The 26,209-nt window shown below is 61.1% G+C and overlaps 1 protein-coding gene across 7 annotated transcripts in view; it reads left to right on the forward strand.

Annotated features, from left to right (window-relative positions):
• The window catches only part of PPP1R12B (protein phosphatase 1 regulatory subunit 12B), an 89,326-nt gene that overhangs the window by 58,930 nt on the left and 4,187 nt on the right, over nucleotides 1–26,209 (forward strand). For 3 of the 7 annotated variants that reach the window (XM_036277414.1, XM_036277417.1, XM_036277415.1), the window contains 6 exons: nucleotides 15,031–15,047; nucleotides 17,643–17,787; nucleotides 18,198–18,302; nucleotides 20,566–20,616; nucleotides 21,424–21,474; nucleotides 24,119–24,288. In XM_036277414.1, coding sequence (XP_036133307.1) covers nucleotides 15,031–15,047; nucleotides 17,643–17,787; nucleotides 18,198–18,302; nucleotides 20,566–20,616; nucleotides 21,424–21,474; nucleotides 24,119–24,253 — 504 coding nt within the window. In that variant the 3' untranslated portion in view covers nucleotides 24,254–24,288. Of the gene's footprint in view, nucleotides 1–6,456; nucleotides 6,599–15,030; nucleotides 15,048–17,642; nucleotides 17,788–18,197; nucleotides 18,303–20,565; nucleotides 20,617–21,423; nucleotides 21,475–24,118; nucleotides 24,289–26,209 lie in introns of those variants that run through there. The other 4 variants (XM_036277416.1, XM_036277419.1, XM_036277420.1 and 1 more) reach the window with 3 other exon arrangements.

Below are 26,209 nucleotides of genomic sequence, written 5' to 3' on the forward strand. Positions count from 1 at the left end.
CTGCGGAGAAGGGATCATTTGGGTCAGAGGTGGCTCAGGCCCCTCCAACAGGTGTGAGTGTCCTGATGAGTTTTGAGAAGTAAATTCTAGAGGGGCTGCCGGGAGGGAGAAGAGACCTGAGTGGGAAGGGCAGGAGTGGGGCCAACGTTCCCACTCGCTCTGAGCCCTGAGGTTTGTCCTCCATCAGGGAGGCTCCACCTGACGCCTGAACGGCCGTGTCCCTGTTTGTCCATGTTCCCGGCAGCTCACGCCTCTCCCAGCAAATGGCAGCCTGTTCCTGTCTGCTCTGGTTCTCAGCTGTGCTCCTGGCCTTCCGCTGGGTGCTTCCCCGCTCTCGAGCAGGGCTCCTCGGTCTTGTCACTTAGCCTGTAGAAGCCCCTTTCTTGCTGGAGGTGCCCGGTGATTTTCCATCCTTCTGGGTAAAATCCAGGAATGAGAACCTCCCTTTCTATCTCGACTCCTAATATGGTTAGGTATGTCCCGGCAAGCTGCCGAGACTCAGCCGCTGCCTGGCCGGGTTGGAAGACATGGGAGGTGGTTGTTATTCAGACAGTGAAATAACATAGCTCACGGTATCCGTGTAACAGCCACAGTCCTTTGAACAGAGTGAGTGGAGAATAAGACATAGATGTTCCCCCTCAGCCTCTTCATCTTACCCCGATAAGAAAGGGGGGATCGGCCTGCTCCTGAAACAGGCGTTCTGGGGAGTGCGAGGAGTCGGGTGGTATCACGATGCTCGTGGGGACAGCCACTCCGTGAGACGCTGTCCTGTCCGCCGGGCGCTGCTGGCCAGTCACCAGGGCAGGGCCGTGGGGAAGGAGGCGGAATTGAGAGCCGGTGTCTGAGACTGTGTGTGGGGTCTGCCCCAGAGGTGGCCCTGCACCCCGAGGGCCACATGGACCTTCCACCCCAGGCTGTGCTGCGCTTCTCTTGTCATCTTCCTTTTTAGGATTCGGTTAATTTTAGGTCATGCTGTTGCCAAGGCGATCCCATCATCAGAGCTCACATGTGCTCCCCTGAGACCCTGTAGCCGGGCCCAGCGCCCGCTGCACCAGTGCGCTCTGTGTCAGTCAGGAGTCTTTCTTACTGTATTTCTTTGTGTTTTTTGTAAATTCTGACACGGATATTTTCTCCATTGGTTTTTACAGAGTGGAAAGGAGGGAGGGAGAGAGAGAACCATCAATGTGAGAGAGACACATTGATTGACTGCCTCCCACATGTGCCCTGATTGGGATCAGGGATCAAACCTGCAACCCAGGTATGTGCCCTTTTCCGGGAATCGAGCATGACTCTTCAGTATGAAGGCCATACTGACCACTGAGCCACACCAGCCAGGCAGGGACCTTTCTTGAGACAGAATAAATTGATTCCATGGGATCCGTGTGGACTTTGTTCAACGTCTCATGCCTGGACGAGGAAGGTGTGTCCGCGACCGGGGAGGGAGCCGGCGCCTGCTGGTTCTCCTGTCCCCCTTCCTTCCTTGTGCGTCACTGCCTCTGGGTGTGGTGGTGGCTGCGACCTTCGGCCTCTTAGCTAGAGGGACACTGGGGAGCGTGAGCCCTGCCGGACCTCGTGGTTGTCTTGGGGGCAGGAAGTCCCGGGGAGCGCAGGGCCCCAGTGGAGTCCTGGGTCCCACTAGGGTCCGGCAATGGGCGGGGCTGCGTGTCCGGTGTCCTGTGTGGCACCGGCACCCTGCACCGTCGGGGATGAAAGCTCTGTTCTCCGAGTCCAAACCGCCCTTGATCTCACATGGGAAGGCACGTTTTCCGCAGAGGGAGGTTCTGAAAGTTCAACCACCATGAACTTGAGGAAACTACCTCGTTTTGCTTCTCTCTGATGGTGGGGCCCTGAAAGCTTGCACCCAGGCCCGCGTCTGCCGTCTGCTCCAGGACGCCGGGCCTCCAGTGGCTCTCGGGCCTCCTGGTGTCACTGGCCCAGAGTTTAACGTGAGTCATGCATCGCATCCCAGATTACTTTCTGCTTGTCCACGCGATGGGTTGTTACGGTTCTAGCTAAGTTTCATATCTGTGGATTTCATTTTAGGGTCGTAAAGGTTGGGGTGTGTTAGAAAATTTTGTTACAAAAGGGAATTCTCTCTGCTATAAAAAACAAGAAAAAATTGTTCGAAATCATACTGCTCAGAAGAAATTACTGTTTAACATTCTGCTGAATTTCCTGCTGGTATTTTTTCTAAGTTGCTTTTTTAAAAAAAACATGTTCAAAACCAGCTAATGACATTCTTAAGAAAGGGATCATTTTCACCCTGAGTGTTCCTGGGACCCCATCATTACCCTAATGACAGTCTGGTCAGGTCGTCTTCAAAGCACGTGGGTTCCACTCTGATTATCAGAGTCGTCAGTCTGGGGACGGCTGATTATGGCCTCCAGGAGTGACTCCTGGCAGTCCGGGGAGTGCGTTTCTTCTGAGGACGGCGGGGCGGGGCCGCAGAGGGCTCGCGGTGGCTGAGGAGTGGCTGATGGGAGTCCTGGCCCGTGGCTGGGGAGCCGCTTAGTGTGGGGCTCGCGTCTTCTCAGTAAACGGAGTGTTGACAGTGGTGCCCCGCAGGAGCACTGAGCTCCAGGCCCTGACTGTTGTCGCCTGCAGGGTGTTATTTTGGTGGGACCTGAAGGTGGGCTGGTGCAGGGAGATGTGAGACGAAGGCTTGCGGTCTCTGCCGTCTCAGCCGCCACTCAGCACTGTGAGTCTGCTCCATAGAAACGCAGTCGCACCCAGACGTGGTCCTGAAAGCCGGCGGGCGATGGCTCACAGTTCTCAGCAGAGTGTGGCTCACGCGGCTTCTCCATGCTCGACACTGCCATGTTCCTGCTCCTGAGAAGAAGGGGGGCAGGGGGTTCAGGAGCCTGTCGGCAGAGCAATGGCTCAGACTGAACCCTGACACGCCTGGGGCTCGTGGCTCTGGTTGTTTCTGGAATTCTCTCGCGATGGAAGCATTCTGAGCGGGAAAGGGCATGTGTGGGTGTTGTGTAACCAAATAAAACATTTTGTGATGTTTTACTTGGGTGCTGGGGATTGTCACACGCGATATGCCATGTGGGCGCATCGTGGCCACCTTGGTGGCCGACACCAGGCTGTCCTTTCTCCAGTGTCCCGTGTGGCCACTGCCAGCTGTCGTGGGGCCTGTGCTCTGCCCCCCAGCAGTGTGTTGGGGGGGGTGAGCCTTGTCTCCAGCTGGTCACGTGGCCAGGGCCCGGCCAGCTGCAGGTCACGTTGTCCGTGGAACTCCTTGACTCTGCCATCACGGTGGGTCGACACCAGCGGCTATGGGCCCACACCAGGCAGTGGAGAGCTGTGTTTTGATAAAATCTGCTGTATGGCCCTGGCCAGTGTGGCTCAGCGGTCAGAGCGTCAGCCTGCAGACCAGAGTCCCGGGTTCGGTTTCCACTAAGAGCATGTGCCTCGGTTGCAGTTTGTCCCTGGCCCCAGTTGGGGTTGTGTGGGTGGCAGCCAGTCGATGTGTCTCTCTCACATCGATATTTTTCTCTCTCTCTTCCCCCCTTTTTCCCTCCCGCTCTATCTGAAGATAAATGCATAAATGTCCTCGGGTGAGGATACAAAAATAATAATAATAAAAACCCTGCTATTTGAAAGCAGACTGGTGGCCAGGTTCAGAGTGTCTGCTGCTGCAGAACCTCCCCCGACAGTGTCCTCGCCAGTGGCCAAGCGTTTCCCAGCCCCTGCACTTGGGGGATGCGTGTCAGCTCTCACGTGGAGCACTGACCTTGGCCGCGCTGAGGACTGAGCTCTGAAGGCTGCAGGGAGGGCACCTCCTCGCCACCTCCACGTCCTTCTGGTCATCTCCTGCTTTTCGGGGAAGCTCGGAAAGGGCGGTTCTGCCCCGCTCTGCTCTTCCCTTCTGACCCCACTCACACCTGCCCTCCGAGGCCTGGCTCTGAGGCTGGGAAAGGATCATGGGCTCTGTGACCACTTGGCCCTTAAGCCTGGGTTCCCGGAAGATGCTGTCGGAGGGCAGTCGCTGGCTGTCAGGGAATGCCTGGGTCAGGCGCAGGTGCTGGAGCTCATTGGTCTCTGGCCTGGTTCATTCTCAGTCTCCAGAATCCACGCAGAGAATTTGGGGAGATTTATGGAGGTGGCTGAAATCTTCAAAGCTTTGCCCTGGGCTTATTTGAAATGGTAGTTGAGAGGAAATGCTTTTGGAAAGAGAAGCTAGAATTCTGATTCTTCAGCCACTTTAAGGAAAAGGTGATGGAAGCTGATGGCAACTCGTCCCAGTAAAGACCCATCGTGTGTGGGGACTGTCGCGGCAGGCACAGCTGACTTGCGCCAAGCACGTGAGATCAGTTCTGTCTGTAAAGGCCAGTGGGTGCCCAGTCCGATAGGGCTCCCAGGGCACTGGGATAAGCCAGTGGACTGCGATGTGGGCAGCTCACAGACCACTGCTGAGACCCAGAGGCTGGCCTGTGTTCACTGTGCAGACTTGGGGGCCCCTCTCAGGAGTCTGAATGGGAGGCACGGGCTGGTGGAGGACGGGGGCCCCCACATCTCCACGGTAGAAACCTCCCAGCCTGACAGGCACACAGGGAAGATGTTGGGGTCACTGCTGTCCCAGGAAGGCACCTGAAAGGTGGGAGCGGCTGTGGGACCCACGGGCTCGGAGGCAGCCAGGCCCCTCTCTTCCGGAAATGCTCACTGAACCCACAGAGGGCCAGGCTCCAAAGGGACCATCCAGGGTGTTCAGGAAGGTGTTGCTGACGTGAAAATGTGTGTTTACTGCAGCTTACAACTGGGCTTCAAGGAACGAGTTTGATATGGACAGTGACCATTAGAAATGATTGTTAGAAGACTATTCCGGACAGACAGCTGGTTAGCAAGCTCCAGGGGAAGTGTGTCAGGTCCTTGAAGACCCCCGGCCTCAGGCAGAGCTGCTTCCTCAGCAGGTGTGTCTTTGTCAGGTCAGGTGGCCTCAGAGCCTCGGTTCCCTCTCTGAGCTTGGTGAGTGGTCACCGCTGTGGGCGCTGCCCGACGAGACCTGCCCCGGGAGAGGACAGGCTCTGTGGGGAGCCGGCTGCCCTGGGAGCCCAGCCCAGCAGCTGCGTCTCTGGGAGCAGTGGTGTCCCCTGGGGGGCTCCTCCCATCCAGGGCCCACCAGCCCATCCCTCTGAAGAGCTCAGGGAGAGGCGCTCGCCCTCGCCCTCGCCCTCTGCCGGGATGAGTGGCGCCTGAGATGAGTGATGTTTGGACGCCCGAGCCCCCAGGGTGTGGTGGACGCTGTTCCTCGGAAGTTTCTAGACGGCCTGAATCCTCAGACCAGCCCCCAAGTAGCCAGGCACTTCTCCTGATTTAATGAAACAAAATGGTCATAAGACCAAAGAAGGCAGCAAGCGCACACTGGGAAGATGGGAAGGGAAGTGTGAATACCCGTGGGAAAGGGATGGGGCTGGAGAGCTGAGCTGTTCCTCGGGGGTGACCATGGCTTAGCATTTGGCCAAAAGCAGGGATGTGGGGGGACAGTGCAGAAGAGGCTCTGTGGTCAAATCCCAAACTCCTCGAGGCCAAACAAACACAAACACATCCTTTCCTTCTGACCTGATCTCCCTGGGAGACTTGGTCCTGTGTCCTGCTGTCTGTGCCGCCCCTGCCCTGACCTCCTGTGCCCTCGTGGTCGTCCCATCGGGCGCTCAGAGGACACAAGGGCTGTGTCCCAGGCCGAGCGTGCCCTCTGCAGGGGCCCGGTTTCGATTCCAACACGTGTGAGCAAATCTCAACGTGTGTCTGAGGGCTGAGGGGCTTTGACAGATGCGCCTGTCTGGGCTCTGTTACTTCAGAGACGCCTGTCGGAGGAGTGCCTGCTTCGAGAAGGGTCTGCCGGCGTGCACCCCTGAGTTCCCAAAGCCCTGCGTGCCCAGAGCTGCGCTGGCTCCTGAAGAGCTCGGCCAGCCAACAAGGCTGAGCACGGCCCCCTGGCTCGGCGCCAGCTCCCCGGCTGAGGCAGTGTGGAATGTCGGGGAGGGAGGTGTGACCGGTGCCTCTGCGAGCGCTTCTCCAGGAGGGCTCGCAGCCCCGTCCCCTCGCCTGCTTCCTTCTCAGATCTTGGTGCCTTATACTTTTTTGTTTTTTTATTTGCTAACCCAAGTCTGTCTCGGCAGTCGTCACCCGCCCCGTCCCGTCCGTGGGGCCCGACAGCACAGTCCTTGAGGGCTGCTGCTCCCCCTGGGTGAGGGGCACTGGCTGTTCCCAGGCTCCTCCCGCAGGACCCAAGGTCGCTTTCCTCTGGATTTAATCTGGTGTTGCTGGGGCGGCTTCAGCGAGCAGGGAGCTTTCGGGAGAACCCGGGACTCGGTCTAGGCGAGCAGTGAGCTGCACCACCCCCGCGCCATCCTGAGCACCCTGGCTGGACGTCCGAGGGGAGGGGCACGCACGCAGCCGGCTCCCCGGGAGGGCCCAGAGCTGCGGCTGGACTCCAGGGTGGCTCCATCCTCCCCTGGGCTCTGCCGGCAGAGCCGCCTCAGCGGGAGTCATGTCCTCTCTGCACACCCGGAGCAAGGAGTTCCCGAGGAGCAGGAAGTCTGCCTCTGACTCGCCCCCCGCCTCGCCCTCCCCAACGGCCAAGACGCTCCGAGTGAGTCTCCTCTCTGCTCCTGTGCTGTGCAGGGAAGAGTGTGTGCATCTGGGATGTGAGCTTGGGCACAGGTGTGTCAGGGCATGAGGGAGTCAGGCAGGAAAACAGTGTTAAAGGCCCTGTTGACCTCTGTGCAGGAGGTGATGGCCTCGTGCACGGCTCCAGTGACAGCGGCTCTCACCTGCCACCCTGCTACCCTTCGTGTCAGCCACTGGGCGGTGAGATCCGGGGGCCTCGGCCCGCTCCTAGTGCCCTGCTGTGGGCACCCCCTCCCTGTGCTTTCTGGGTCGGCACTGTGCCTTTAAGAGAGAAGCTCCCCGTGGCCGTGCAGCCGTGTGCAGGAGCTTCCGTGCCGCTCCGAGCCTGTGAGTGCGTGACGGACCGCGTGCACCAGGGGTCTAGACGCAGCCTTCCTCCTCCGTCCCAGGAAGGCGCTTAGAAAGCCAGAGGAGCCGCTGCTGCCTGTTGATGGGCAGCGTGTCGCGGGCAGACCGCCGCAGCCTGTCCGCGGGGCCCTGGGCGGCAAGCAGCCCGCAGGCATGTGGAGCAGTCGGGCAGCAGCGCCTTGTCAGGGAACAGCCCGCTGTGCACAGAGCAGGTGCTGCCTTCGCTCCTTGTTTGGGGCCGAGTGGAGGAGGCCTGCAGGAACCCAGCAGAGCCTGCGCCTGTGCCTGCGGGAGCCTGTCCGCTGTGGGGCCGTCACCGCGGAGTGGGGCTCGGTGTGCGTGTGGGTCCAGGACCTCGGCCAGGGGTGTTCGTTCCCAGACACCAGAACGACTCCTTATACAGCTGTTTATTCATGAGTTCCTCCCCAGGGGATCGGGAGGCCGTGTGTGTGTGTGTGTGTGTGTGTGTGTGTGTGTGTGTGTGTCTCCGTCACTGCGAGCTCCTCCCCGGGGCTGGGGCTGTCCTTTCCGAGAAACCGCAGATGCTCCCAGCAGCTGCTGGTCCTCAGACGGAGCTTTCCCTCACCCCCAGCGCCCTCATCCCACCACCCACACCTCAGCGCTCGGGTCAGCAGCCAGGTCCAGACACTGACGCCAGCTCCCGCCCCTCTGTATCTCGACAAGTTGTCCACCTTCACGCCTCATCCCCTCTCGCCCTGACCCGACACTGAGGGTTTGGGGTGCAGGAAACCAAAGCACCGGTGACTCAGTGACACCAGCTCACTGTGCCCCACGCCCTGCGGCCCACAGCCCGAGACTGCACAGACTGGACGCTCGCGCCTTACTCAGGGCCGAGCTGTCTGCTGGGACCCCACTGCACCAGGTGTGGCAGCTGCTGGGCGAGGCAGACAAGGGAATGTCTGTTCTGTGGCCTCTGCAGGACGGGCCAGGGGCAGGGCTCTGAAGTGTGGTGCAGCACAGGCGTGACTGTCACAACCAGAACACCCAGCCTGTGCTGGCCCTTCACTCTGACTCCCTGGAAGGTGAGGCGGCAGCCTGCTGTTCATAGGTGGGGGGCCTGAGATGCCCAGGGAACCCTGGCTCACAGCGTCACTCTGCCAGGAGGCAGTGTTCGGCCTCCAGCTGCAAACCCGCATCCGTGAACAGCACTGCGCTCTGATCAAACCTGTCTCGAGGTTAGGGACGTGCCAGCGTCCACGAGGACAGGTGAGAGCTTGGAGCTGTGGGAGTCCCACAGTCAGACCTGATGGGACCCGGAGCCAGAGTTGCAGGAAGGAGGGAAGCTGTGTCCACAGAACAGGGAGGGGCCAACTCAGGTCTCTGTTGGACTGGAAGAGACCATGGCTGCAGGGCTTCCGATGTCCTCTGGTGGCGGGAGCTCTGGGCCTGTCCGAGTGTCTGTGTTCAGATGGGGAAGCGTGCACTGCCCCCTGCAGATGTGATCCAGGGGCTCTGGAGTTAAAGGGGCGTGCCTCTGGGCCAGCATTCCTCTGGCTCTGAGCAGAGCCAGGGGTGCAAACGGTTCTCTCGCTGTGGAAGGGCTGAGCGCTCCTGCTTCCGTATAAGGAGAACGTCCTCCCCGGGAGGCAGGCCATGCTGTGCACAGGGACTGCTGGGCGCCGGGAAGTGGCCGGCTGGGGGCTGCACCAGGGGCCCCAGTGCGACTCCAGAACCAGCCGCTTGAAGCCTCAGCCACTAGAAAGCCACAGTCTCTGCACCTTCCCGCCAGACTCCCACAGCCTCAGGGGCTCTTGGTGCTGCGTGGCCAGTGTGTCTGCTCGGGAAACCTGGGACCCTCGTTCGCATAAAAATCTAATGTTTGCCCAGAGATTGTGCAACCAAGATCCTCCCTAATGAAACATCACTATGTCCTCACCAGCCAAGATTTTTGTTTACTTTCTCCAGTTTGCATTGCAAAAGTATTTTTCATTCTCTGCACACGAAATACTATTACACATGGTCCCCTCTCCATGAGGAAAATGTCACCGCCATCTTCCCAAAGGCCCAGCGCTGCACACTGCCAGGGGCGGGTTCCTCCTGCTGTCTGGTCTCGACCCTGAGTCGTGAGATCATGTATTTTGTTGTTTGTTTTTAACAATTTTCTTGTGTTCACATCTCTTCTAACTCTAAAGCCTAGAGCTCCCCGAGTTCCAGGTCTCTCGCCGTGCTTTCCCACTCAGGAGCACAGCACTCCGGTCTGTCTGGGTTCCGCCGGACCACACGCGCTGTGCGTGAGGGTCTGGAGGCTTAGCCTCTGTCCTCTGAAACTGCTAATGGGTGCAGGGCTCACGGCCATCACGGAGTCTCTTTGGACGTCGCTTTCCAGCATCAAAGAAGGTTGATAGCTCTGAACTGCACACCGTGAGCGCTGGCGTTTTAATTACTGTTCGCTTTATTATATTGAACAGTCTGGAAGTACTCGGGTCATGAGCTCAGCCCTGGGAGGCTAATGAGACGGATGTTCTTGAGTTGGTCGGTAATTATAATAATAGGATTGACCAGCGTCTGTAAACCAAGTCAGTAGCATTTCCCGTCTAATCTGCGGGCTGCTCCTTCAGGGCCAGCGTCTGCAGAAATGCGAGGCCTCACTTGACTGTCCTCCAGCCGTCGGTGCAAACACAGGGAACGGCCAACCAGCACGCTCGCTTCGTGACCAGCTTTGCTGACGGATCAGCGGGCGGCACGTGGCTGGCTTGGGCCTGCCGCCTGCCCCCCTGAGGTCTCGCCCCGCCGGCTCACAGCACTGCCGGTCTGAGTCACCCCTGACCCCACTTTGTTGCTCGTTGTTGTGCACAAGAAACGCGTACCTGGGTGAGTGATGCTGATGGAGGCTGTGGTTTGCTCAGCACTCTCTCCAGTCAACTGCACTAGTGCGTCGGGGGTCAGACCCCTCGCAAAGCGGCCGTCAGCGGCCGTCTTATCTGTGGTGCAGGCGCGTGGGAGGAGCAGCGGACACAGGGCAGAGGGCCGAGTGTGGGGGTCCTCTGGGACGTGCGGAGGTGGTGTCCAGGACGAGGTCTGCAGCGCGGGAGAGAATCGTGGGCTGAAAACATGGACTTTCATGAGTGAGCCATGGGGGTGGGGCCGAAGGAAGGAGCCGAGAATGAACAGGGCCACAGCAGAGGGCATGCACGTCCCCGCACAGTCCCCAGGGTTGCACAGGGGGTGGACAGCCTGATGTCAGGGGGGCAGGTTGGTTTCAACTTTGTGTTGGTGATAAGCTTCAGTTCTCAATGCAGAAATTCAGGTCATTTCAGGGTCAGTTAAGAGCTGGAGTTCCCAGTTTTATTCTTATTTCCGGCGCATAACGCACTGTGTGACCAGGTGCAGCTCTTCGGATCTGAAGTCGTCCCCGTATCCTTCAGCATTGCTTCCTACTCTTCCTCCCAGTCTCCTAATACCCGGGTGCCCTGAGCCCAGAGGCCGAAGGGAGCAGCGAGGGGCTCCATCGGCCTTGACTCCGTCCCAGCCCCTTTGCTGCTGCCCCCGCCCTGTGCGCTGCACCCACAGCACAGCCCCTTGGCCACACGGTGCAGGAGCGGCACCTGCCAGGTGAGCGAGACAGCCTGCAGGTGCGCTCAGCTCAGCGAGAAAGCTACTTGCCAGCCTTCGAGTCGTTTCCAAAGTCAGCTTCACCTGGCTGGCTGGGCAGTGGGTCAGAGGGTGAGTAGGAATGGGCCTGGACAGTCAGAACTACAAATAACCCGGCCGTTCCCTGGAGCGCGGCAGCTCAAGTACAGCCCAGGGACTGAAGGGACAAGGGACGGGATGGGAAGGAGCAGCAGGTGGTACAGAGAGAAGTGACGTGGCCGTCTGAGGTCTCAGAGAAGTGTGGCAGGACCTGCAGATGCAGCAGACGGTGCGTCTATTCTGTATGAACTTGAGCTAGAAGATCATTTCCACGTGACCTTGACCTGGCAGCGACGGGGTGGCCGCGACCTGGCCGGGAGGCCTGCAGGAGCGTCACAGACAGCACATACCACGTCCTTGATGCTCCTGCCTGCTTTATTTGTGTCAGGTACTTAGTGAAGACAGACCCGGACAGGAACGTGGAGGTGACGGAATTCACTGCTGCACCTTTAACACGCACCTGCGCACGGCCAGGCCGGTGCCGAGTCACCACCGCTCACACGCACCGGCTGCCGTGAGTGGACGTGACAGGGATCCTACTCACTGAGGACATTCCAGATGAAGCAGAACTTTTTTCCTCAGGGGAAGCCTTGTGACTGGGAGTCTCTGAAATGGCCCCAGTGATGTCCAGCCTCATCCCTAAGCCTGTGCATAGGAGGAGACCCCTGTCCCACGTTATGTTATTTGGCACCATCGACTGTCGGGAGGAGATTCCTACTGGTCAGGAGGGAGGCAGGCAGGGCCTCCACCTGCTGACAGGCAGCACCGAGTCGGGGACTCAGACCTTCAGCCACAGAATCGGCTCTGCCAGCACCCCTGTGAGCAGAGCAGCAGCCTCGGAGCAGGGCACCCAGCAGAGCCACTGGACTCCTCGCCCCGAACAGTGTGGTGATAAATGGGTGCTTGAGCCCGAGTTGTCTGGTGATTTGCAGCAGGAAACTTGATATTAACGAATGTCCTTTTTCACGTGTGGGAGAAGCCGACGCATCCTCGTCTCTGCCGCTGCTACTCTGCGTGAACCTTGTGCTCAGAGTGCTCCCGAGTTGTGCAGGGTCCCACTCTGCTGCCGCACCAGACGCAGAAGGGCCGCCAGAGCTGCAGACCCGCAGGCCTCTCGGGTGCGAGGACCCCACTGCCCGAGGCGTGAGGGCTCCTCACGGGCCAGCCTTGGTCCCTCTCAGGCACCTCCAGGAAACCAGGGTGACCCTTAACCTCAAAAAGTTATAAAATTATGCTATTTTTCAGTTGACTTACTAATGATTGGGGCTGCAGTTGCCCTGGAAATCTGAAAGATCCCGCACAGCCACACTCACTGGCCGACTCACCATGGTCATGGATCCAAGGGCCCCACAGGAGGGGCTGGCTCTCTGAAGCCACCTCAGAATAATGCAGCCTGCCCCGTGGCCCACCGGTGCATGGACACAGCGTGAAACGTCCTGCTTGGTCCCTTGGCAGAGAACTGTCGGCAGGGCCTCCCCCGGCACGGTGGGGTCGGGCCCAGCTCTGAGGGGTCGGCAGGAGACACGTGACCTGGTCCCCTTCCTTCCCTCGGGCCAGCTCCCCAGAGCCACCACTTTATGTTAAACTTGGTCAGAGGGTTTGATTTTCATTGAGGGCCTTCCTGAACTCAGTCACGTTCCAGTTAAGAGCTTTGTGAGGTGTTTCTAAGCAGCGTCTGGTGTTCTGTGTGCCATACACATTCCACAAATCGACACCAGCCTGGCTCTGTCCCTGCCCGGGATTGCCATCCGACTCAGCTCGATGGAGACCTTCGCCCTTTGTCAGAAACAGGCCCCACTGAGGAGACTGGCGGAGTTTCAGAGGTGGGAGAGCAAGGAGCTCCCCTCGGGATGGGAGTGGCCCTCACAGCTGGCCCGGCAGCCCTCAGTCCTCCACCTCTGCTCTCTGCTCGCTGCTCCGTCCCAGCTGCCCGCCCCCGGCTCCACACACAGCCTGCTGCCCAGGGGCTGTCGAGCTGTGGGGACAAGTCCTGAACAGTCCTGTCCTGTTGCGGTGGCTCCTGGGGCTGCAGAGGGCACAGCAACCAAACACGACAGAGTCTCCAGCACCAGCTCCTCGGGCTCCTCACTGGAGCGTGACGGCACGTGTGACCCACAGTCGGACAGAGTGTCTCCCTGCACAGATGGGCTGCCAGACCCTGCTCAGACAGAGGGGTTCTTCAGAGCGAGAGCTTGCAGACACAGTAGAGGGCTTGTGACCCTTTCTCCGGCTGGGTCCCTGGGACTGTCCCTCTCTGCTGCCCCGGGCTGACCCCAGAACCTTCCCTGTCATTTCTGGGCCTCACTCCCGAGTCCACTCCGGAGTCTCGGTCTGCCGGCCCCTGCAGGTGTCCTCGGCTTTCGGGTGGGAAAGCAGGAGGAAGCGGGAACCAGTCTTCTCCCAGATCAGCCAGAGCTTCGTCACCACACACCGATCATCAGGTTCTGGAGCTGTCCGCCAGGGTGGTCCAGGACGTCTGGTCTAGAACAGCCGTCGATGGAAGCTCGTGCTCGCGCGAGCCAGCCGTGCGCCTGCAGGTGGCTCATGGCCCGTTCCTGTTCTAGTGGCCGCCATCTGAGCAACCCGGTCGTCTTCGAAACAACACCCTTCGCTGTGGCGAGGCTGCTCCCTGGGCGGCACCCACCTCCGGAGTGTCCGTGCTGCCCTCGGTCAGCGAGGCTGGCCCTCCCGGACACCCTGGGCAGTAGGACCCCCAAGTCCCGGGCTCCAGCGTCAGGTAAAGGCTGGGGTGTCAGGGCAGTGAGGGAAGGCCGAGGGTCGGCACGGGTCCTCGCTGCTGCGTGTTCCGTGCGCGCATGAAGCTCGCCCAGCGGGAAACCGACAGCACCGACCAAACGCCTGGAAGGAGACACGCAGACGGCCTCACTGCCGGTGCCGCTCACCGTCTCCAGTGGCTCTCCAGGGACACGGCCGGCTTTCAGGGCAGGAGTGGGAGCGAGCCTGGGCCCCCTGTCATGGGAAGGCTTCGGGGGTCTCCTTCCCGAAGGACTGCTCCCCTCCGCCGGAGCCCGGTTGTCACCCCGGTGTCCAGAGCACTCAGGTTTCCCTTCGCAGCTTCGGAGCTGTCGGCCCTGCCCCCGCCTCCCCCAGGGGCTCTGCACACAGTGGCTCTTGCACACGGGGCCTTGGCAGGTGCCCTGTGAACCTCGTTCTCGGTTTGTGGACCTCAGCATTTCACAGCTTACAGTTTCCCTGGGTTCTGTTACCTCGCCCCGACGTGCGAGGCGGGATCTCATCACAGAGCCGGTGACCAGGCAGCACTCTGTAGATGAAGTCATTCTCAAGAGGGGGAATTCAATGTCTTTTTTGAAAAAGGGCTTCAAATAAGAGAAAAACCCGCCTCGTGAATGTTGACGCAGAATGATGAGCTCACTCCCCTGGGCTGAGTCAGCAGAGCTGGGCTGCAGGCGGCAGGTGTGCGCAGTTCAAGCTGCGGTTCCAGGGGCTGCGCCCACCTCCGTGGGCATGTCTCAGGCGCATCACCTGCTTCCTCCCCAGGGCTGCCCACAGACGGGCCTTTGAGAGACTCGACCCGCTGAGTCTCCAGATGGAGGCGGAGGGGATTCTGATGACAGTTCCCGGTGCAGGCTCGCTGGGGCCCGCCTTTGCACGCGGGCGGGTGGCCGCTGCACGTGTGCCGTGTCGGCGGCGCTTCAGCAGAAGGTTCTTGGCGACTCCCGTGGTGCATGATCCGTTCCCTGTTCTGTGGGGTGTTGGGCCCTCGTTTCTGTCCGCCCTTCTTTCTGTCCTTGAGGACATGGTTAACCCTCGGAAGAGGAGCTGAGTAAATGCCCTCCACCCCGCTGGGCGTCACCTGCCTGTGGAGACACCAGGGTGAGGCGGGCGATGCGGAGGGTGAGGCCGGCGATGCGGAGGGTAAATGTGAAGCTCAGGCATTTGCCATGACCCTGGGTCCAGGATTGGTTTGCGTCTCCAAGTCCTGTCTGCTGAGACCCCAGAGCTTCTCGCCGCCCTCCGGGGACGAGGGCTGCCCTCTGCATTCGCCGCAGGCCTGGGAGGCAGCCAGGCGCTGTCCTGAGCCTCCATGTTTGCGGGGTCTGTGACCCCAGGGAAAGTAATAGGAAGGTGCTGAGACCAGAGTCAGTCACTCCGGGAGCGTGAGGTGGGGGCAGGTTGGGATGGCTTCCGGTTCTGGGAGGTGCCGTCCCCAGTCTGCAGGACGGAGTTCTGGGCACAGAGGGGGTGCTGCAGCCTGAGCCGCTCCTCTCGACTCGCACCCCTTCCTCAGCTGCACGTCTCCTGGTCTGAAAAGTGTGTTTTTGTAAAGGAAACATGAATGACTGTCCCTGCTAACACTGGTTTCTAATCTTTGGTTTTGTTTTGTTTTTTTTTTTTGTCTCTTCCTTTCTCTAGCACGAAAGACTTTCTAGGTAAGAACGATCGTTTTATACGCATGCTTAATTCTTGTGTTGTGAGTGCATGTCTCATCCAGCTCGGCTTTCCTGGCTTCGTGTGACCCTCACGTCCTTGCCATTCCCACGGCCACAGCGGTTCAGGGCGTCTCCCGCCCGCCTCCCGCCACCGGTGTTTGTGTGCTTCACCCGCGAGACTGTCCTCGGCCGCAGGGGTGCCAGCGCCCTGTGGCCGGTGGCGGCAGAGGGGCAGCCGGCAGGGCACCCAGTCCTCGTGGTAATGAGCTCAGTGCCTGACTTCAAGTGCTGCGGAGTCAGGAGCCTGTCAGAGCCTGGGAGCTGAGGCCCTGCAGCTGTTCGCCTGCTCTGAGCGCCCAGCCTCCCGCAGAACCAGAGGAGGGGCAGAGGCTCTGGGCCCCGCGTGTGAAGCTCCGTCTCCTCTGTGCCTGTGGGGGTGAGAGCAGACCGAGGGGGCCGAGCTGGGGTCGCACAGGGAGTGACCTCGTGTTTGATCGGCGGCGGGAGGGTTATCCGTGTGTCTTGCTCAGCGGCATGGAGTCTCCTCCACTTAGCCTCTCACCGCACCAGCTGAGGAGACACGGTCCCGTCTCACCTGCAGGAACTAGCTCGCAGGCCTGTGGGAGGCGCTGTTCTCCTGCAGTCGCCTCTCCTGAACTCCGTTACATTGTAAAGGCCTTTTGTGAAAGGCTTTCTCTGCAAGCTTCAAAATACGCCTAGAACTGCAGGGATTAGTGAGGGAGGCAGTGAGCAGGTCTGGACACGGTCAGCGGCCCAAAGGGCAGGTGTGGGGTAGCTGTCCAACCCTGCAGCTATTGGGACAGTTGACTGTCTATTCAGGAAAGTATCCCTTTCCCTGAAACCACACCAAAAACAACACAATAAAACAGAACAAAATAGATTTCGGATGGATCACAATTTTTAAGAGAAAAAGTATCGACTACAAATGTTGTGGAAGAGAAAGTCATAGTCTGTACCTAGGAAAGCCCTTCCCAAGCATTGCGTCGTGAAGGTACAAGTTGTCAAACTTACGTGAACTGAACGACTTGCTAGTAAAAGACAGCAAGGGAGGGGCCTGTGCAGTCTGCAGGGTGGTCTCGGAGCCCTGCCGCCCCGGGACGCCCACAGCACGACCAGGGGACGGCGGGCAGAGGCCGACGCACAGCCAGAGGTGGTGGCCCAGGGCTTAGAGCACCAGCTACAGGGAGCTGTCTCTCCCCTGCCTCACGAACACGGCAGCTCTGCGGGCCAGTGTGGAAACGTGCACGTCCACATTCGAAGTCTGTGTACCCCTCGTAAGATCTCATCCCCAAATACCTGGACAGATGCACCGAGATTCATAGACAGGTCTTCTCATCGTCACATTATATTAGCTTAAACATTCAAGTCAATGAGTATGTTTATCGGTGGAGGGTTAAATCATGCAGCACACAGGAGACGGCAGTCATTTCTTGACTTCGGTGCGGAGCCGCCTGTGCGTGGAGGGGGAGGGGGCGTCAGGAGACCACACGTGCTCTGAACTCATAGAATGTGCTAGCGTGTCTGTGCACTTGACACCCTGCAAGAGTACGAGCCGAACTGTGAAGCGTGGCTATTCCTTGGGCAGGATTATGGGATGACTTTCACTTTCTAATTCAGACGCTTACGTCTTCCACAAGCCTGTGTTGCTTTTGAGATCAGGAAAGTCCATGAAGAGAATGCTGTTTACAAAAAATTTTTTAAAGATGAGAAGAATATTGTAGGACTTAGTGAAAGGGAGGTGGCGGCTGGCATCAGGGGGCTTTGGTTGCCCCTCCTGCTCCTCCGCCACCTCACGTGCAGCTCCTGGCACCTGAGGCTGCAGCTGCCACAGGGCAGAGGCACGCGGTGACCCTCCGCCCCGCGTGCGAGGACACAGAGCTCTGCTGCCCGTGTCCCCTCACATTTCAGTTTGCAAAGAGCCAGGTCCCAGGAAAGCGTGACTCAGAGTGTGGACCGGAGCTGAGGGTCAGGATGCTGGTTGTCATGGCACAGGTCAGAGCGGAGAGACCCGCCTTTCTGGGAACACTGGCACCAAAACCACCCTCAAGTCTAAGCTCATCGCTCAAAGATGTGGGAACCCTACACGCGGTGACACAGAGCAGAGGGGAGGAAGCACAGGCCCGGCCGGCCGGCGCTGGGGCATTCAGGACGCAGGCGCAGCCCGTGGCCACTCCCGCCTGGCCTGCCGCTCGAGCTCTGCATGTGTTTCTGATCCACTTGCAGGTGGCGGAGTCGTTTCCCAGAGCCCCAGGGATCCAAGAAACATTCGCTTTTTAAAGCACACACTTGAGGAAGCAGTTCAACCCTCAATTAGTTTGAAAAGCTCTACGGTTTAAGGCAGCATTTGGGTCCAAACCACCAGTTGTCCGAGTCAGCTCCACTCTGGACCGGTGCAGCCTCCTCCTCTGAGCTGGCAGCACCGCCCTGAGGTCCCAGGAGCCGGAGGAGGGAACCTCAGGAAGGGCGTCTGCACGGTTCTGGCCAAGCTCCCAAGTGCTTCTCAGAAAACGCCCATCAGCGCCCCAGTTCTCAGACGGACTCTGACCTCTAACGTGCCCCCATGTCCCCCCACAGGTTGGAGTCTGGAGGGAGCAACCCTGTGACCAGCGACTCCTACGGTGACCGGGCCTCAGCAAGAGCCCGCAGGGAGGCCCGCGAGGCCCGCCTGGCCTCCCTGACCGGCCGAGGGGAAGAGGACAGCAGCAAGGACTATAAAAAGGTAGGGTCCTGCCCGGCACATGTGGCTCCATGGTTGGGTGTCGACCCTGAACCAAGAGGTCGCAGGTTCGATTCCCGGTCAGGGGGCCTGCAAGAGACGGAGTCACACTCCACCCTCCCTCTCCCAGGAGGGTCCAGGAGGAAATGTTCCTGCTGGGAGACATTTGTCCTGCTAAGCACAGCGCCACTAGGACCGGTGCCCTGGGAAAGCCGTTCTCCGAGAGGCGAGGCCCTGCGGGGGTCCGTGCAGCCTCCTGGGGCAGTGTGGGAGCCGGGCCGCCATCTGTGCTGGCCGGGGGCCGTGATGCTGGGAGCAGGAGACCGTGTCTGGACGTGCTGTGCCCAGGCTTCCCCTCGAGGCGGTTCCTCCGGGTGGCGCCCGGAGGTGACCCAGTGCCGCTCCCTCCCCAGCTGTACGAGAGCGCCCTGACCGAGAACCAGAAACTGAAGACCAAGCTGCAGGAGGCCCAGCTGCAGCTGGCAGACGTCAAGTCCAGGCTGGAGCAGGTGGCCCAGGTGAGGGCGTGGCGGGCGGGGCAAGCAGGGCGCAGAGGAGACTGAGGACCTGGGTGGGAAGCAGGTGTCCTCAGGACGAGGTCACAGCCTTCTGGACCTGACTGAGTTCAGCTTCGAGCAGCGTCTGACTGAAGGGGCAGCTGCTCGTCCCGTGAACAGTCCTGGTGGCCTCAGTGCTGATCGTGAGTGTCGGGCAGTGAGGCTGGTCCCAGACGTGTCCTTGCCTCGTGCACCAGGCTCCAGCTCAGGCCATCCACGTGTCCCCTCCACGTGTCCCCTCCCAGAGACAGACGAGACTGAAGCGTAGTGCACGGGTCACAAGTCACCATGGCCGCTCAGGACAGAGGTGGTGTGGGCAGAGGGCCCGTCCCAGCAGGAAGTCTGTCCTCGGGCCTAATGCCCCATCCTCCCGGTCGCTGCACCTCTCGGCCTGGGGCAGGGTGTCAGTGCAGCAGGCTGGCCGCTCCTCCCGCTACCAGGCCTGATGGGACTAGGTGGCACTCGGAGAGAGCTGGAAGTAACGACCTTGTCCTGGGGCCGGTGCTCTGGGCTGCTCTGCAGGAAGCCTGCCAACCCCTGGAATGCCCGGACCGGCAGGCTGCAGAGCTGGAGCGACGTGGATGGGGCTCTCTCCGGGCTGTGAACGAAGGCCGGAGGTGGCTGCGATGACAGCAGCAGAGACTGAAGCACCAGGGTGCAGCACCGCGTGCTTGGGGGGGGCCGGGTAGCTACGTCGCCTCTGAAACCTGTTGCAGCCCCTGCAGAGCAGAGTGAGCAGGGCACCTGCTGAGGAGACAGGGCTGGGGAGCCGCCTGGGGCCCAGCAGAAGATCCACTGCGCCTGGGTGAACGCCTGTCGCGTGGCCGCCTGGTCCTGCCCCAGCCTGGCTCGCACCGGGAACTCCTAGGGCTGCTGCAGCACGGAGGACAGTGGGATCGAGCGACTGCAGTGGGGCCTGAAAGCAGGTCTCAGTTTGAAAGACAGACCGTGAGGCAGAAGGACAGGCTCTTGGGCCAGCACCGCCGCTGCAGACGGCCTTTTCCACAGGAGACCCTCCGGTGTCCGAGGCGGCCTCTCATCAGACGGGCTGCATCAGTGCAGACCCAGCGCTGCTCCTCGGAGGGTGGGCTTCACCTGCCCCTCCCACCCTGCAGCTCGGGCCTGAGCGCCCGCCGTCTGAGTTGCTGACATGGACAGTCACACAAGGCACTGGACATAAAGTCCTCCTTTCCGGTCACTTTCCAGCTGCTGGCTAGATGTGGCAATAGCTTAGTCTTGTCAAATACGAGTCATTGAAATTCAGAAGAAATGGTGGTGCTGCAAAGCAAGTCTCTGCTGTCGACCAAAAATGGAGCGTTTGGCAGGGTGGGGCGGGGTTCCCAGTCTCGTGGAGCCGGCCCCACGGGGACATGTATGGTTCGTGCACACGGCACAGCAGGCCCACCAGGCCCACCGAACTCGGGCACCACGGTCTGTGAGCCCGGTTCTTTGTGGATGTGGACTGAGTGCAGTCCTCACGGATCCTGCTTCTCAGCCAGGGAAGCAAGACTAACTGATGACATAGACGAGCCCTGGGGTCTCCTGCCTGGGGAGGTGCAGGGGGGACGGTGTGACCTTGACACCGTGAGAGCCCAGCCAAGGCCAGACCTCAGCTGTACTGCTCCTTCTGGCTGTTCCTTAGTTTTCTGGAAAAGGGAACCTCTGCAAGCTGACCAGCGTAGTGTCTGCACTGGCCATGTGTCAGCCCAGCCTGCCGAGTGTGGGCTCCAGTCAGCTCTGGGTGCCAAGGCCGCCCCTCCTCCCGGGGAGCAGCCACGACCTGCGGCTGCTCTGCTCTCTAGCTGCGGTGCTGAGTCTGTCTGGTGCTTCTGCAGAACGTACATGGAAAGTCAGGGATGATCTAAAGTGAAGTTCTTATCTTTTATACAAATGTGGTCTTAGCTCCATATGTAAAAGAAGTGGGCCTGTCATGATCCCAGCGGGGGGATCGAGGAGACTCCTGAGGCCCCCAGAGCCCGCGGCCGGGGAAGCCGCTGCAGAGAGAGGCAGCCTCGGTGCCCAGCACAGGGCAGAGTGCAGGGGGCCAGACCCCACGCCGGGGCCCAGACCCCGCTCACAAGGGCATCCTTCAGAGAAGCCTGCTGCCCTCTGGGCGGTGGGCCGAGGGGCAGCGCTGCAGGCCCACGGCGCCCGGAGCCCCGGAGCTGCCCCAGGGGCCCGGCCCGGGCAGCCAGTGATGGCCGTCCCTCCTTGGCTCTGGCAGAAAGAAGAGAAGACGGCCGCCAGGTCCTCGATGCTGGAGGTGGAGAAGCGGGTAAGCGTCTCCTTCCCTCGCCTGCTCCTCCCTCGGAGTCTCTGACCTTGTCTGTGCCGATGGCAAAGGTTCATCTCAAGGCCCCACCACATTCCTTCCCAGCTCGGTCGTAGATTCCGTCTGACGCTGGGCAGCAGCTCAGTGCTGGCCCTTTGGCTCCATCAGATGGCCAGTGCTTGCACATGTCCGGGGGAGGGGGGGGGTCCTCGGGTCCCTGCTGCCTGTTGGCTCCGCCCCCACGGAGCAGAGGGAGTCTCAGCAGAGCCCAGCTCGGCGCTGTGACCAAGGGAGGGTACCCGGTTCAGTTGCTGACCTCCCGACCGCACTCAGGACCTTCTGCTGGGATTGGACGTCCTTAGATGGGGAGACTCGGATTCGTTGATGAGCCCGAGCTCTGACTGACCCTGGAGGCACTGGCCTGGGAGGCTCTCCGGTTAACTTGGAAAGCAGCTGACTTCATGACGTCTCCCTCGGCCTGATCACGGAGCCTCACTGCCCAGGGAGACCGTGCCTGTGGGGGCGGGGGGGGCTCCACAGCAGCAGGGAGCACTCGGCCTGGCTCCCAGCGTGCTGCAGCCCTGAGGCGCTGGGCCTGGAGGGAGCCCAGCCCGTCGAGCAGGGGCTCTGGCCACCTGCACCATTGAACCCCGGGCAGAGCTCAGGTGCCCCGTGTTGCCCCGTCGCATGCTTCTGACTGTGGTGGGAGGGGCAGAGAATGTGGCTTCTGTCCTGGAGCAGGGCGGGGCCCGCAGCCTCTGTGTGCAGTGCCTGAGCCTTGACCCTGCTGGTCACACGTTGTCTCCACAGGAGAGGCGTGCCCTGGAGCGGAAGATGTCAGAGATGGAGGAGGAGATGAAGGTAGGGGTCCCCTCTCTGTGCGCCCCAGGGCTGAGCCCTCAAGCACAGGCTTCTCTGGGAGCAGTGCTGCCTCGGGTCCAAGGGGACGCTGGACGCTGACCTGGGTGGACGGTTGCGGTTTCCCAGGCACTGGCTCCATCGAGGGGCTGGGGGGACAGCTGCAGCTCCCCCCTCCCGTCGCGGCACCGGCAGAAAGAGCCGATCTGAGCTGTGCTGCAGCTAGGTCGAGTGCACACACGCTGGTCTCCGCCCTGTTTGTTCCCCAGAAAACCCAGTAACGTCCAGTCTGTCTAGGGACAGAGACTGAGGCCACAGACACACTTCAGGGCTCACTGTCGTCCCCCCCACTGCAGCCTGCAGTGACCAGAGTGCTGCCCGAGGGGCCCGTCCCTGAGTGGAAGGGCCATGGAACTGTGGCCGGCCGCCTGGGGGCTGGGAGCACCCCACCCTGCCGTGCATGATGCCCAGCCCGCAGCCGCTTAGCTGGCTCAGCTTCCCGCCTTCCTCCAGGGCCTCCATCCCTCAGCTGAGACAGCGTTTGCCTGGTGACAGAGGGGTGGTCCCCACCCTGGGGTGCAGGTGCCTTGGCGTGCAGGTGGGAAGAGCGTTGTCGCACTGGCCTCCGGACGTTGGTGTTTATGGAAAAGGCTTCCAGGACCTGCCCAGGGCTGTGCCTTTGGAGGCAGAACCCTCACGACCTTGGCTCACAGTGTGAAGTCTGTGCGACCGCCCTGAAGGCCTCTCTCTGAGAAGGCACCCGGTTAGCTTTCAGGCTCCTCACGCAGACGCGTGTGCTGAGCCATGGCCAGAGTGTCCGTCCAGGCTGGGCTGGTCGGGCTCAGGGCAGGGCCACACTGTTGCACACTCAGTTCGCGGACACTCTCGCCTTGGAGCGTGGGCCCAGCAGGCGGAGGGGGGAACTCCGCAAACCCTCCCAGAGCCGGGCTTGGCGACAGGACGTGCCTCCCGTCCCTGTTGCTGACTCGGGTGGGTCAAGTATGAGGCCAGGTGGGACGCGGGACGGAGAACCACGAGCCGTGTGCGGGCTCTGTGGTGGCTGCCTGCCCTGCCTGCCCGTCCTGCCCAGGCGCCAGGCCGGCTCGGGGTGCACGCCGGTGGGGCCGTGCCTGCGTCAGGCCTGCTCACTTCTCGGCCGCAGCCTCTGAGAAGCACCAGCCCTTCCCAGGTCCTTGCCCAGCAGCCGTCCATGCTTGATCGGGGCTGGGTTTACTGTTTCCTCTGGTAACACCCCAGGGCTGCTGCCTGAGCCCCCGCGCCCGTGCCTCTGCCTGTCCAGTGCCATTCCCCTGGAGAGTGCCCCAGACAGCTCCTGCCTCCATCCTGCTGAGACCCTCCAGACCTCCCAACCCGTATGCAGGCATGCGAGGGGCGTCCCACGTCCGTGGCACACAGCACGCACCAGGGGCTTCCATGTCCGCGTCTGGACTGCTCCTCCCAGGAGGCGGGGCCTGTGCGGCGGCAGAGCCGGTGCTGAGAGCAGTGGTCGTTTCAGCCCAGAGGAGGGAGAGCCAGGGACTTGCCGGGCCCCTGCCGTCCGCTGGCGTCTCCGTGTGCTGCCCGGGGCCTAGCTCCATCTTCCCTGCAGCCCAGGACGGCGTGCTTGGTCCCTGCCCTTCAGTGGCGACCTGGTGCCCACGCTGTTCTGAGCTGGCCATGCCCCTCTGGGAACAGTACTCAGCGTCTATCTCTGCCTGTGTTTCCTTTTCTCTGTCCCCCTCATGCCACCTCATCTCCTCGCTCTTCACTCAGACGACTGTAACCCTAACCCTGCATCTGTCCTGGCACCTTCCCGTGGCCACTACCGCCCACAGACTGTCTCTGCATTCATGAAGCCGATTCGCACACCAACCCTTCCCCCGCCTGGGGCTGCCGGCCTGCAGGAGGGACATGCAGCAGTGAGCGGCCGTGTCAGTGCTCATGGGCCCCGTGAGGGCGCAAGGGGTCAGGGCCAGTCAGGCTGGTTCCTCTGCACCGTCCAGCCCCCCTGCTGTCGCTGCGTGTGCACTTCCCCAGCGTCTCCGTGGGCTGGATGGAGTGGAGGGCGCCCTGGACAACTCGGTGCAGGGCAGGTGGGCTGTGGCCCCTGGGTCCTGGAGTGACAACCTTCCCTCAGAGCAGGTCAGAGGTCAGAGGACCATCCACGTTTGAACATGTCACTTCAGCTTCTAGCAGCCCTGCACAGAGAATGCCTGCCCAGAGGCCCCTTTACCTTTAAAGGAAAAACCAATGCAGTAAAGAAGGGCCCATAAAGGAAAGCCAGAGCAGAGGCCCCCCTGGGAAGATGGGGGCACCAGCAAGGGCCACGGTGCACCCTGAACACCCAGTGATGGAGGAGGGTCCCTGGGGCTGTGGCTCAACCACAGCAACCCAGCTCAGAGCCCCACAGGCCCAGCCGTGGGGGGGCTGTCACCCTGAAAAGCAAGCAGACGTGCTTTGGGGCCGGAGCCTGTGCATGGCTGGCGCTGCCGGGAATGGGGCCCCCGCTGGTGCTTCCCCGCCCACGACTCCTCTCTCCTGCCCTTTCCTGCACCGACTCGAACTAACCAGTCATGTGATCTCTGCTCTGCTCTCATCTCCTGGTCTGTCTGTCTCTGTCTCTCTGTCCATCCTCCATCCCCTGCAGAACCTCCACCAGCTCAAACAGATCCAAACCCTGAAGCAGATGAACGAGCAGCTGCAGGCTGAGAACAGGGCCCTGGCCCGCGTGGTGGCCCGGCTCTCGGCGGCCATGGAGTCCTCGCAGTCGCAGGAGCTCTAGGGCCCTGCGCCTCACCCCCTCCTCCACCTGTGCAGGCAGGTCCCCGTGCGCTTCTCGCTGCTCCCGGCAGCGCCGGGCCCCCACCTGAGCCCCGCAGGGGCTGCAGAGGTCAATCGTGAAGCAGCAGGACCGAGGCCTCAGGGCAACACCGCCTGGGTCAGGGAGGGGAGCTGCGGCCGGAGACTGACGGGACATGCCCCTCGGCGGCACACGCCCCTCGGCGGCACACAGGTGTGCTGGGCACAACCTCCAGTGTGGGTCAGTCCACGCTTCCTCTGCCCACCCAGGTGCAGCCTGGCCTGGGGGCTGACCGAGGTCAGACTCGCATGTAGACGTGTCTGGGCCACCCCACAAGGGGCAGGGGTCTGGGTCGAGACCCAAAACTCCCTGTTGCTGCTTCTGTGAAGCCACGTGGTTGAGAACCATGGCCTTTTGGGGACCACACAGAGCCCGCTCCCACCTCTGACCATGTGGCAGGTGGGGGCTGAGCTGAAGGCCCGAGCTGCGTGGCCCAGGGTAGGACAGGATACACTCCCGCCTGGTCTCCATCCTCCCTCCCGGGAGCAGGCTGTCCCCGCCACCACCAGTCGGTCCTGGCACCTGCCGGCCCCGTCGTGTGGCCCAGCGGTGGCAGGCCAGGGCCAGCTTGCAGAGGCAGGTGGGACTCATTTTCCCCTGGGAACCGAAGTGTGTGGTAAGCTGAGCCTCTCCCAAGTGTGGACTGAGGGACGAACCCACAGGCACCACGTGCTGCAGCCCGAGGGCTGAGGGTCTGGGTGGCTGTCTAATTCACGAGGCAGCCTTGTGAGCCTGGCCAGGGTCGCCTCTGCCTGCTCGTGGTGCCTTCTGGTCAGCAGCTCGTGCCTGCTAGATGGACGTCCATGGCACAGACCTCACGCTTCCACGTCACCTCCAGGCTCTGGAGGACTTGAGCTGGGTGGTCGGCCACAGAGGCCTCGTTGCTCTTGGGGTCCCTCTCCGGCAAAGCCCCGCCAGCGTGGGGGTGAAATCTGCCTCAGGGGCTGGTGACCACAGTGACGGTCACCATGGTGACGCCGTGTGTTGAGGCCTGGCCGGCGCTATATGTGCTCTTCCTCACTCACTGCCTGAATGGTCAGCCTTCCGACGAGAAAGCCGAGCTCCAGACTCCATCCCTCAAAGTAAGTGGGGGTCCAAGTTCAAGCTGAGGGTGTGAGGTCCAGAGCCCCAGCCTGACCCACGCCCCACGCCCCCCTGTGGAAGGCTCACCCGCGAGCCCTTGACCTGCGGAGGGCAGGCCTGGCCCTCGGACGGCCCCTGAGCCATTCGCATAGTTAGAGAAAATGGAAAGAATGTTCCGAGACACATGAAATTATATGAATCAAATTTCAGTTTCCAAAAATAAAACTTTATTGGAACTGAGGCAGGCTGGCTTGTCCGTGTGGTCGCCACACCTGTGTCTGGGGATGGCCGCCAAGGCCAGTGGCCCAAACCTGAGCTGTCCACAGCCCAGCCCCGTGCAGAGACACCTGCGGGGGCCACAGGCCCTGCCTCCGTGCTGGTGGTTTCCATGGTCCCGCCGCCTGTCCCAGTGCCGCGCAGCCCCGCCCCCGCGCCCCGCCCTGTCTCTGCCTGTTCTGTCTGTCCAAGGCACCACGTCAGACCGCGGTCACCTGGGGGCAGAGGTTAGGAGCAGATGTCCAGAGTTTCACTGACCCAGCACGGTCACGCCTCGGGGGTGTTCTGACCGGCCACTCAGGCGAGAGCAGTCCGGCCCGTTTCCTGCCCTCCGGTCAGGGCAGCTGGGATGTTGCCTTGCACAGCTTTTTACTTTTTAAAGAATTAAGTTTTTTGTGTCACCCAGGCCTGACGAGTAGTTTGCACGTTTCTACAAGGGATGGAGCCCTCGTCAGCTTGGCTCAGTGGTCAGAGCAGACTGAAGAGTCCCAGGTTCGATCCCCAGGCAGGCCACATACC

The sequence above is a fragment of the Molossus molossus genome, unplaced genomic scaffold, assembly GCF_014108415.1.
Source record: "Molossus molossus isolate mMolMol1 unplaced genomic scaffold, mMolMol1.p scaffold_m16_p_23, whole genome shotgun sequence".
Lineage (NCBI taxonomy): Eukaryota > Metazoa > Chordata > Mammalia > Chiroptera > Molossidae > Molossus > Molossus molossus.